Source organism: Lingula anatina, chromosome 5 (assembly GCF_051362555.1).
Source record: "Lingula anatina isolate TDL-2025a chromosome 5, LinAna3.0, whole genome shotgun sequence".
In the NCBI taxonomy this organism is placed as follows: Eukaryota; Metazoa; Brachiopoda; class Lingulata; order Lingulida; family Lingulidae; genus Lingula; species Lingula anatina.
Window position 1 is genome coordinate 20,726,440 of NC_141771.1, and position 13,128 is coordinate 20,739,567.

At 37.0% G+C, this 13,128-nt stretch overlaps 1 protein-coding gene and 1 long non-coding RNA gene across 2 annotated transcripts in view; one reads left to right on the forward strand and one right to left on the reverse strand.

Annotated features, from left to right (window-relative positions):
- Positions 1-2,710: 2,710 nt before the first annotated feature.
- Positions 2,711-3,757, reverse strand: LOC147761863 (uncharacterized). Its single transcript, XM_087014076.1, has one exon. The coding sequence runs from the start codon at positions 3,755-3,757 to the stop codon at positions 2,711-2,713; it is 1,047 nt and encodes a 348-aa protein (XP_086870202.1).
- Positions 3,758-4,724: 967 nt separating this feature from the next.
- LOC147761864 (uncharacterized) overlaps positions 4,725-13,128 on the forward strand; it is a 38,728-nt gene continuing 30,324 nt past the window's right edge. Inside the window, exons 1-5 of the long non-coding RNA XR_015334876.1 lie at positions 4,725-4,814; positions 9,093-9,170; positions 9,457-9,551; positions 10,989-11,070; positions 11,868-11,929. This is a non-coding gene — a long non-coding RNA (uncharacterized LOC147761864). The remainder of the gene's footprint in view (positions 4,815-9,092; positions 9,171-9,456; positions 9,552-10,988; positions 11,071-11,867; positions 11,930-13,128) is intronic.

The window sequence follows — 13,128 nt, forward strand, 5'->3', positions numbered from 1 at the left end:
GTTATTCCGCTAGGCATGTAAATAATTTTGGAAAGTTTTCCAGGGGGCACTGTTATTCTGGTAGGCACGTTTATTTGGCACTTCAGAGTAAATAGCTGTAATTTTTATATAGATTAATTTTATATTTATTTACTTTGTATATACTTTACTTTGTATTTATTTTTATACACCAACATTGTATATATGTATTATATTATGTTTAATTTACATGTAAATATGTTTCAAATCAGTATTTTATTTTACAACATACTGTATATATTTAGTGTAGTTTACTGCTTTACAATAAGGGGGACGAATGAATAGATCTACACTCCTGCCGCGCCATCATCAGATTCTGTAATGGAAAATGCTGCTACATTTTTCGCAGCTTCATTGTCAATTTCATAACAGCATCTAGTATTGGGACGTCATAAGTGCAGATCTGTTCAAACTCTTTCTTACTGGTAGGACATGTATAGATACTGTATATATTTATCATATGTATATAATTTTTTAATTCAGAATTTTAATTTATAGAGCAGTGCTTAATTCCACTTCTTTTTTATTGCAGTGCCTTGGCTATTAGACTGACATGTCTCTGGCTTGGCCTGACTAAAGGAACGTGAGTGTTGTTTTTATTTTAACTATGCAGATATGGGTAATCTCATAAAATTCCACACCACCGGTGCATTCGGGGTATTGTGAAATTACCATGACCCATTAACACTTAATCACCCTCTGCAGTGTGTCAGAAGGCATGTAATACAACTGTAAGGTGAACGGCTATCTATTTCGATGTACTGTTTATAACATTAAATTCTTAATCTGTATTTTTTATTAGTGACTGTAAGCATATAGCCGTTTGTGTTATCAATCAGGCTCTGCAAAGGTTCTGCAACCTGAGGGTTCCTTCTGATCTGCGTTCCAAACCTATTATTGTTCCACCTGCAGTTATGACGAAGTTATTTGCGCAAGAGAATCTCTCCTATCATTCCGTAATTTGACGTACAAGTCAATTGATATTATCATCGTCGTCTTAACCTCCATTTTGAATACTCCGTGCCGCTCCATAATTAAAAGTAAAAAAAAAAAAAGAAAAACATGATAGATTACCCAGTCCCTGTTGTTCTTCACGATCAAAAATGATGTTAAAAGGTTAAGGCAAAGCCAGGTTAAACTGCAATCAATTATATGTTCAAAATTTATAATAATGTGAGCATTTCAGTCTAATAATTTGAGCTGAAATTGATGCCTCAAGGAAAAACGTAAAATACGCCGTCTTATTTGGGTTATGGATCCTTATTTTCAATATTTAGAATCAACAACACACGGGAATTTTAAAATTTACAATACAATTTACAGCAAAAAATCTGTAACTATGTGCTATATACGCAGCAAAAACGTCTATTGAAACAATTTTAGGAGTGACATTTAATATTGTAACCGAGCCTTGAGAACCAAGACATCGTTAAGAAAGAAAATACTGTCTAAAGGATGAATACAATGAAAGCATGCCACATACACACACTGGACAATAGAAGTGTCACCCCCTAACTCAGAGTAATAAATAAATCTTGGGTAGTTATAATGCCTGGTCTACTTATAATGTGACTAATGAGTATAAAACCGCTATACCATGGAATTGTATTGTTGGTCTTGTACATGTACAGCAAATGTTATTCCTGTCTTCCTCCAATATGGCAAGATACAGGCAATTATCTAACGGAAGAGGCGGAATATAAGCAAAGTCAGAATATCGAAACAATTGTTCAGTCGGAACCGTGCAGAGGGTCTGGTCTCAGTATAGAAACACTGGATCAAGAGACAAATTGCCTCTGATGGATCGTCCAAGAAAAACTACTGGCCGTGAAGACAGACGACTGATTTTGATATCCAGGTTGTCAAAGTTCGACACTGCTTGTCAGTTGACAACACCATGGAACAAATTTCACACATAAGAATGTGTCTGTGAAAATTGGTAGGCGTCGGTTACATGCTCATAGAGTGTACAGCAGGGTAGCAAGACTGAAACCTCTTATATCATTACAAAACAGGCAACGTAGAGTGAACTAGGGTCAACAGGATCTGGAACTGGACAGTCTATGACAATTGGTCCTATATATTTTTTTCTGATGAGTGTCGCTTTGGTCTGACCTCTGATAACAGACGGGTACGATGCTGGCGAACTGTTGGTAAAGCATTTGAATTACATGCACTGAATTTTCGAACCCGGAGCAGCATATTCATCATGGTGTAGGGCTGCATCAGCATCCATGGCTTGGGCGAATTGATAGTGGTTGATGGAAACAGGAATCACTAGAAATATATCGATGTTTTGGAGTCAGGCTTGCTACCATCTATTACTAACATGTTTGGTGACTGGAATTATCCATTTGTTCACCAGGATGACAATGCTCCTGCACAGGCCCAGAGCAGTTGATGATTGGTTTGACCAACAGGACATTCGCAGGGTGATGTGGCCTGCCCAGAGTCCGGATGCAAACATAATAGAAAATGTGTGGAATGATATGCCAAAACTTTTGATAAATGCCCGTCTAACCAGCAGAGAAACTCTTTTATATTCAGACTTGTGAAGATTCTTTTGTCTATAGCTATTTATATTAGTTTGATCTTACCATCCAATATTTCATCTGCTTGCAGTCAGATTTCATCAGGGAATGAGGTTGTGACAGGTATGACAACCTGTCACCCCCTCTGGTGTGCTATTTGGTCAGATCCCCCCCCTTTTCTGCCCCTCCCTTAGGAGTGGTAGGTAGAGGTTGGGTAGCTCAGTCCCATCATTCCGATTCAACTTGGCCCCATGTAAGCGGATGTTAATTGCTTCAAGAACTTTCCGGTGTGGATCTCGTGGCTCTCTTTCCAAGATTTTTATGTCTTCTATGGTTGTTGATGTTATACAATGCCCTGTCTGTTCCTGGTGTTGGCTGAGGGCAGATTTTTTATCATGTTTTTTGATCGATTTTTGATGTTCAGCGATTCTTTCTGTTAAGGAACGTCCTGTCTCTCCGATGTATATCTCTCCACACACCTGACACTCACACTGGTATACAACTCCACACTGTTCTCCTGGGTCTAATTTGTCCTTTGGGGATACTAGGATGCCTCTTAATGTCTGTCCTGCCTTATGGTGTAATACTACATTCCTTTTTCTGAATGCTCTTTTTAGTTTTTCACTAACCCCTTTCATGTAAGGTAGTACCGCATATCCTTTGGGTTTTTCTTTTTCGGTCCTGTTCACTAGCCTTTGTTGTTTTTCTCTTCCTTTCTTTTCCCCTTCTTTTATAGCCCATTCCGGGTAACCACAGTTTCTAAAAGCCACTCTGATTTTATCCTTCTCTATCTCTACCTTGGGTTTCTCTTTTATCAGTGTGTCTGCCCTATGCATCAGCGTCTTAATGATTCCTATCTTCTGTTGGACAGGGTGGTGGGATGTCCACTGAAGGTAGTGGTCTGTATGCGTAGGTTTTCTATAAATGTCTGTTGTGACTTTACCATTCTTCCTAGTAAGTTGTAAGTCCAGCATGGGTAATGTCTGGTTGTCATCTTCCCTTTCTATTGTAAACTTAATGCTGTCATGTTGTGCATTGATATGTCGGAAAAGCTCCTCCTCGTGTTGTTTCTGTATTATAACCCCTGTATCATCGACGTATCTGGCCCAAAATTTTGGTGGGTGGGTGGCTGTTCTTATTGCCTGCTCTTCAAACTCTTCCATGAATAGGTTGGCCAGGACAGGAGAGAGTGGAGAGCCCATTGCCATATTCCATATACCTGTTCGTAAATACGTCCTTGGTACCAGAAGTAGGTTGTCTCAATTGTTAGCTTTAGTAAGTCCCCAAAATCCTCTGGAGGAAGCAGTGTTCTGTTTTCCCAGGTTTTATCCTTCTTGGCCCTTTCTACTGCCATACTTGTCACTTCGTTGCCTGACCAAATAGCACACCAGAGGGGGTGACAGGTTATCATACCTGTCACAACCTCATTCCCTGATGAAATCTGACTGCAAGCAGATGAAAATTGGATGGTAAGATCAAACTAATATAAATAGCTATAGACAAAAGAATCTTCACAAGTCTATTACAATAACATAGCTAATGAAACTGTTCTACTCTTTTATATTCAGTGTTTCATGCTTGGGCCAGCATAAGCCCTGAACGCATCAGACAATTATATGAATCCTTGCCTCGTAGACAGGCACCTGTTATTAGGTCACGTGGCTATGCCACTAAGTACTAATTTTGGACTTGAAACTGCATATTTTGGTAGAATGTATATTTTGTTCTCATTTTGTGATTTTTTGTGAAATTTGATGTTAATCAAATGATACCAGGAGCATATCATTCCACAGTCATTTATCTCCCCCATAGTATTGGTTCAGTAGGGGTGACACTTCTATTGTCCAGTGTGTGTATAGATGAACAATGATTGTGTGCAGTCGGGCAGATAATCATTGGGAGATGGGACTTGGGAGATGAAAATAAACGCTGTCGCTCAGCAGCATCAGTAGAGGAAGAGGTGGCAATTAAGGCTGTCACTCATCACCTCAAACGAGACAAACTCAACTTACTTCCTTTAACCCAGCTGACTTACTCTAAGCATTGTGGCCTATTCTGTTTACCCTGTACTTACTATGTTTAATGTGCGGTACGTAAGATTAGGGTGGATTATCCATATGCATAATGTCACCTTCTCTGTGTATATAAGTATATATTTTATTGATGATGTATTATCTGTTTTCAGTAGAGACGAAGGTGTGTTTCCTGGATTATAATTACACTGAGGACAGCTGAGCTGATCTCAACCTCGCAGCCTCAGCACAGGTCAGTGCAACAATGATATTGCCATACTGATGATTCTCTTTAATCGAATTGTGACCATCGACACAATATATGTATGTGGTACCTGACAAATTATTATTTTGGAGAAGGTTCACTTAGGTCCCATTCTGTTTTACACTAATGCTCATAAGTTAAGCAACACCCAGATTTTTTCAAAAGTTTCTTCTATCATGATCATTATTTCATTTGTTAGTGGAATTATGTATATTTCTTTCATATTTTATAAATAACCTATTCAAATTGAATATTTCTGTTAATGAAATACACCACATAGCTTATTGTAATAATCAAAATAACTTTATTAATCAAACAGTACCAAAATAGGCCAAACCATGTGTCTAAAAAGTATGCTCACACAGCATCAAGTACGTGCTGATTAAAACAGCTTATCATGAAAAAATAAAGTTCAATCATCTAAGAATTAGTTTTAATAAAAGAAGACTGTAGATAATAAATGATTAATCGTCTATTATCCAATAAATATTGGGTGTGCCTTCCCTATTTTTGAACAACAGCTTCACAATGTCTCCTGCAATTTGCCACCAAATTCTGTCAATCTTGCATTGTGAGCCTGTTCCATTCCTAAATTACTGCCTGCTGGAGCTTTCTTATGTTTCCGACTGGAGGTTGTCTCTCATTAACTGCTCTGTCAATCATATCTTTAGCATGTTCAATTACACTGAGAATTGGCGAATATTGCAGGGCCATCCAAATTTGGAATACCATGCTGTTGCAGCACGATTTGCACGGACCGTGCTTTATGAATGGGCAAATTGTCCTGCACCAAAATGATATTTCTTCCTGGATTTGCTTGAATGTGTGATTGCAAGCTCCCCAATGGTATTTCTTTTCTGTATCGTTGACCAGTGTATCTCCCTTGCATAACGTACAGTGGCAATTTTTCATCATATGAGAAAGCGCACCATACTATGACGGGTACTCCGCCATCCTGAATACGTGGGTGATCACAATCATCCTGAAACGCTTGGTTTGGACCTCTCCAGACTCCCAGCCAACCATCTGCATACATCAAAGTGAATCTGCTCTCGTCAGTCCACAGGACCCTTCACCCAGTCCTTAGATTCTATCTTTCTCGGCATCTGGCTTATGCCAAACTTATCTGCTTGTGTCTTTTGGTCGACGGTGGCTTTTTAGGAGGCTTTTTAAATGAAAGTCCAGCTTCTAAATTATGCCTGTTGACTGTCTGCCTACTGATTCGAGCTCTTCCTAATCCAGGCCAGATGTTTCTCAGCTGTTTAGACCGGTTCTGGTGGCGTAGTCGAACCTAACATCTTCTAACACTTGCGTCGGTTAATCTTGTTCTACCAGAAAGAGGCTTGTCCAATACATGATGATAACAAATTGTGCCCATGAAACCAGCCAAATTGGAAGCTCCGTATGGCATGCCCAAACTGTGTTTTTCGCAAGTGGCACCCCTATTGCATATTCTACCCTGCCTTTTGCCTTAATAAAAAGCTTGGTTGCTGAGAAATTTGAGAAATTAGAAAGTGTTGCTTAACTTATGAGCATCAGTGTATATATTTTCAAGGTGACAAGGGTTTATGTGAACTGTTTGGAGTTGGGGAGGGGGGGGGTCAAGGATTCGCTTAGCAAAAATCTTGTTATAGACAAAATTTCATGTATACATTCCGATGCCTGAGCATTGTCTGTTGTGACATTGAATGTGTCTGTATGCTCAATGAGGTATGGTATCGTTTGGATGAGCAGTTGAAAGAGGTCTTGTGGTTATTGTACTAGTATCTATATTTAAATTCACATTCAGATATACCATGTATTCTTTTGTTTCGTTTTTGGTTATCACGGTTGCCTTATAAATTACATTTTTTTCTAGACATTTGCCATTCATTGGGCATTCACTTTTCATCCTACAGTTACAAGTTTTTACATCTGATACATTTATGACAACCCTAGAATTATTCATCTAACTGTTGCTCTTAGTTTTAATGATTTGGGCAATATTGTCCATGCAGCTGTAGCTAACTTTAATGTTGTTTTTATTAAAAATCTTACAGTAATAAAGAACCTGGTGGGAAATGGGAGTTAATAAGTCTTTGAAATACTTTACCGACATTAGTCTGTACATTTCTACTAAAAGGTGGGTTGAACCATAAGATATTCCTTTTGCCTTTTACTCCCTCTTTGATGACGCAAACATGCTTTCATCACTAGAAATTGTAGATAGTCTTGTGTTTACTGAGTTAAATATGGCATTTATGACGCATTCCGGGTTATTAGATTTGCAGTGTACATAGCGTAGTGCTGCGTTGCGTTTTTTGTAAGGTCCGAAAGATCCATCCCAGCAGGCATAGTTGCGTTGGATCGACGTTGAAAACAGGTTGATACGTTGAATTGCCGTTTATCTACCTAAATTCAACGTAAAATCAACGTTGATCCAGCCACATCGAAACACCGTCATAATGTGACATTGACTCAACGTTGTATTTTGGTCAATGACACAACCTTGCAGTTATGGATTGTAATTTAAAGTATTAATTATTGAAAACGTGATACTTTGTTAATCAATACTGTAACTAAATTTATCAAAAAAATAACATAAGTGTTTTAAAGTAAAAGTGACAGTTGTTTTGTGTCTTTAGTTAACTAGTGAATTTTCTTAACTTGTTATTCAGAAATACATTCCAATAAACTGAATTCCTTGCAAGGTCAGCTAACACTAGGATGAATAAGTTGCTGTAAATATAATGGAGTTAACAGTTAATGGTAACCTGTTATAGATAGACAGGTTGAGGTGACTGTGACTTTGTTATATATATATAAGAAAAGAACTATACAAATTAATCTAAACTTTGGAAATTTTAACTTAAAGGCCATAAATTTATACCCTACATATATTTAGCCATCAAACATGTCCTACAGCTAAACACATCCAGGCTAATTTCCTGCTGGATGGGGTTGATGTAACATTGTTTTCTGACGTTGATACAACGTTGTTATCTGAGGTTGACACAACTTTCAAATCCAACATTTATTCAATGTCTTCTCAACGTTATGGTTCAACATTGTTTCAACGTTAAAACAACATAATTTGCCTGCTGGGATCTTTCAGGTTGAAGGTTACATCTAGGTCCGAAGGATCCGTCTTTCAGGTTGAAGTTTACGTCTAGGAAATTGACGGAGTTACGCGAGATGGTGGTTGTGATTTTTAATCCGAACTATTTCATGGTTGAAGTTAAAACCTTGACTATCTTGTTGGCGTATGACATTGTGTTATTTCTAAGGATAGCAAGACCGTCGTCTCTAAAGAGCCCTACTTCATCGTGGAATAATCCCTTGATTTTATCAAGTAAAAATACACTAACGAGCTCACATGGCTCAGCGCCATCATACAATCCCATTGTGATGTCGAACAAAGCCGAATCATCCGGCCTTTTTGACCCATGCACATTTTTTGTGGAAAATTAAGGAGCATTTGGCTTGTGTCACTATTTGTTTTTCTTCCTCAGAGATACTTACTAACTTTGACGTGAAGTCCAATGCTTCTGTGACATTATAAATATATATAAATGACGTAACCTTGGAAATCTTAACTTAAAGGCCATACATTTACACCCTACATATATTTAGCCATCAAACATGTCCTACTACTAAACACATCCAGGCTAAAAGGGTATAACATGCTTAGGTGCAAAACATGCTTAGGAGCTAAATGTGTTGAAAAAAATGAGACAAAGCAGGCCCTTACATGTTTTTACAGTGTATGCTATAATTGCGTACCTGTGTTTTGTACCAAAAATAAAAATATTTCAGGTCATTTTAATGTCTTTTTATGCAAGAATGTTGTCTAACAACTGGGGTTGATACAATGTTGTTATCTGACATTGATACAACGTTGTTATTTGACGGTGATCCAACTTTCAAATCCAATGTTTATCCAACGTCTTGTCAACGTTATAGTTCAACATTGTTTCAGTGTTGAAACAACATGATTTGCCCGCTAGGTCTCTTTAATCGAATTGTGACCATCGACACTATATGTGGTACCTGAGAAATTATAATTTTGTAAAATTGTTACGTAGGTTCCACTGTTTTATATATTTTCAAGGTGACAAGGCTTAATGTTAACTGTTTGGAATTTGGGGGGGAGGGGGGTCGAGGATTCGCTTAGCAAAAATCTCGATATAGACAAAATTTCTTGTATACATTGTGATGCCTGTATGTTGTCTGTGATGACATTGAATGTGTCTGTATGTATTCTGATGATGTATTATCTGTTTTCAGTAGAGATGAAAGTATTTCCTGGATTATCATCACACTGAGGACAGCTGAGCTGATTTCAACCTCGCAACCTCAGCACAGGTCAGTGCAACAATATGATATTGCCATACTGATGATTCTCTTTAATCGAATTGTGACCATCGACACTTTATGGTGTACATTCCGATACCTGTGCATTGTCTGTTGTGATATTTAATGTGTGTCTCTATGTAATCTGATCATTGTCTGTGTCTTTATTGTCGCTGCATATGTTTATTATAATATAATAATATATTTTGATCACTGTGTTATGTCTGTGTTGTAACTACATACATGTATATACTGTATATATGTCTATATATATTTCTTATTGATGATTTATGAGTAGAAAGAAAGGCGTGTATCCTGGATTATCATCACACTGAGGACAGTTGAATTCATCTGTTCATCATCTCATTCTACAACCTCACAGCATCATTAAAGGTCAGTGCAACAACCATCCCAGCAGGCAAATTATGTTGTTTTATCGTTGAAACAATGTTGAACAATAACGTTGATAATATGTTGGATAAACATTGGATTTGAAAGTTGACTCAATGTCAGATAACAACAATGTATCAATCCCAGTTGTTAGACAACATTCATTTTTCAACGCATTTAGCTCCTAAGCAGGTTTTGTACCTAAGCATGGTACACCCTTTTAGCCTGGATGTGTTTAGCAGTAGGACATGTTTGATGGCTAAATATATGTATGGTATATATGTATGGCCTTTAAGTTAAAATTTCCAAGGTTTAGATTAATATATATAGTTATTTTCTTATATATATAATAAATTCACAGTTACCTCAACCTGTCTATCTATAACAGGGTACCGAGAACTGTCAACTTTATTAACTTCACTCCATCATATTTACAGCAACTTATTCATCCTAGTGTTAGCTGACCTTGCAAGGAATTCAGTTTATTGGAATGTATTTCTGAATAACAAGTTAAGAAAATTCACTAGTTCACTAAAGACACACTTTTACTTTAAAACACTTTTTTATTATTTTGATATTTAAAGTTAGTTACAGTATTGATAAACAAAGTATCACGTTTTCAATAATTAATATTTTAAATTACAATCCATGTCTGCAAGGTTGTGTCAATGACCAAAATACAACGTTGAGTCAACGTCACATTATGACGGTGTTTTGACGTGGCTAGATCAACGTTAATTTTACGTTGAATTTAGGTAGATCAACGGCAATTCAACGTATCAACCTGTTTTCAGCATTGATCCAACGCGACTATGCCTGCTGGGATATTGCTACACTGGTGATTCTTTTCAATCCCATTGTGAACATGCACTGCCGCTATATGTTGTAACTGAGAAATTATTATTTGTAAATCGGTCATTGAGATCCAAATCAGTTTAAGATATGTTCAAGGTGACAGGGGTTAATGTGAACTGTTTGGAGTTGGTGGGAGTTGGAAATTTATATAGACAAAATTTCTTGTATACATTGTGATTCCTTTGCATTGTCTCTTGTGACATTCAATGTGTCTGTATGTATTCTGATAACTGTCTAAGACTGCATTCCCACAGATTTTAGATTGATCTATCCCCATGGGGAGTCTCACTAGATTGCAGGCAGCTTAGCCAGCTTAAATGTCTGTCACACCTACTAAAAGCTGTAAGGGGGTAATTAAATTTTGTGCACGCTTGGCTGACAGCAATTTAGCATGAATTTAATAGTTAGGTCGATCCAGATGGATCGATCTAAATCTGTGGGAACCCAGTCTATTTCTTTATTGTCGTTGTATGTTTTTATTATAATATAATAATGTATTTTGGTCACTGTGTTTTTTTTGTGTTGTAACTACTTTATGTGTCTATAAATATATATTTTTATTGAGGATGTATTATCTGTTTTCAGTGTAGATGAAGGTGTGTTCCTGGATTATCATCACACTGAGGACAGCTGAACTGATCTCTTCCTTGCAACCTTATTACCACAGGTCAGTGCAACAATGATATTACCATACAGGTGATTCTCTTTAATCGAATTAGATTGCATTAGTTGAGAAATGATGTTCTTTTTGCCTGCAGACATTGCTCAACCTTAGGTTTAGTACGCAACATAAATAGTTCGCATTAAAATAGTTTTCTGTGTGTTTTTCTTAGACATTTTCTTATGTTATTGATTCGAGTGGTAAACGTTTTTTCTTCTATTACATAGGTAAGTGCACTTTAGTTTGGATCATTTTAGATGAATGCATTAATATGTAAAGCTTCCAGGAACTATATGTATGTTGCAATGGGCATCAGCAGTCAAGCTTCACTTGCTGCTAAAATAAAGTGGAAACCTGTCAAATGTCAAGGTACGTTTTTAATGTTCATGTATAAACTTTAAGGAGATGACAGAACCAAAGTCCGCTTATAGCTCAGAGTAGTTTAGAATGTGTGTTTGGAGTTAAGGCCCGATAAAAGCATCGTGTAAAAAAAAAAAAAAAAAACTAGTTCTAGCAAATACCACATTCCTTGTACATGTAAAGTAAAACCACTCACATTGATTGGACAGTGTAAGATATTCTGTATTCATTAGTGTCACCCAGTCATGTCTGTCGACATAGTTCAGTATTTACATTTAAAGAAACTTAAAGAGGCACTTAAGGTGAGCTTTGAAACATGTGTTCTGAAACTTGAATGTATTGGTGGGGCGCAACAAGCACAATCGCCTCCATAGCATTAGTTTTCACTTGTCAAGTAGTGTAAAGTATGTACAATGTTTTATTAAGGTTCTGTTTTATTACAGGCAAGGAACTTTGGTTGTAGTCCAACGTCAAGTTTAAGGGGTTTAAGAGGACAAACATTCATGTAAGATTACTGGTAATCAGTAAAAACTATGTTATTACTAATGTATAATGTTACTTTACAGTTATGATAAGTTTATAAGTTCTGTTTTGCATTTAGTAAGAAGTGTACAGAAATAAGTGTATGTAATTAAGTACCGTGTAGCTATTTAGTCCCCGGTCACTTTAATAGCACACGCACGGCGAACGTGCGTGTGCCCCCGACAGTGTTAATGATAGGGGGATTACGATAGACAGCGCAAGTCGTTCACAGCGGGAGTCACTATCGCCGCTGTTAGGCCGGTAATTAAGTCTTTAACTTGACTAAACATGTTTCGCTTTGTAACTTGCGTCCTTCAGTCTTGCTGTTGCGGAAGCGCCGGCGAGAAATATCTCCACCTTGCCGATATTTATCCCGACTCCAGACTTGAAAAGTAAAATTGGTTTTGATTTTATCAAAGTCTTATTGTATCAGAAAACCTGCATATTTTCATACGTTAAGAGAATTATAGAAACTGTAAAAAAGCTACTCGTACATCAGGGATAGAAAACAAGACCTTGCAGCACTATAATCTATTATTCATCACCAGAAGTTCCTGTTTCACTTTTTTCTCCCAAATTACAAAGTCTGGTGACAACTGAAAAGTTTTAGCCATTATACCTCAGGGCAGTGAGAGAGTTGATTAAAAGTAATAAAATTATATATTTTGAAGAATTTTCCTAGCCTTCGGCAATTTCCGCAAAGCTTCGGCATGCGCGGCAATACAGATCTGTCGATATCGGTGTGAAAGTGTAATAGCACTGGTGGAATAACGGTTAACGTCGTTGCAAACGTTGTAACCTACCCGACGGGAGTTCGTACCCCAAAGGTACTTTTGAAATTTTGGAATTATCATTATTATTGATATCTTTTAATATTAAAACAGTTGTGGCTAATTGTTTTTGCAACGAAAAGCAGAGTAGGGAGGATTGTTGTAATTGTTAAAGTTATTATGACTGGGGACATAAATTAGTACGCTAATCGCTTATCATGGTATAATGATTGATAAGATGGGTATCAGATAGTTTTCATTTGATATAAACGACGAAATAGCGGCCTTCCAAAGATCTTTGCTGAATGTTTATAACGTAGGTACTATTATGCGCACAAATATTGATACATGACGCAAACGACATTTACTCATTTCGGTAATATTAATTTTAATTAAAAATAAATAAAATTAA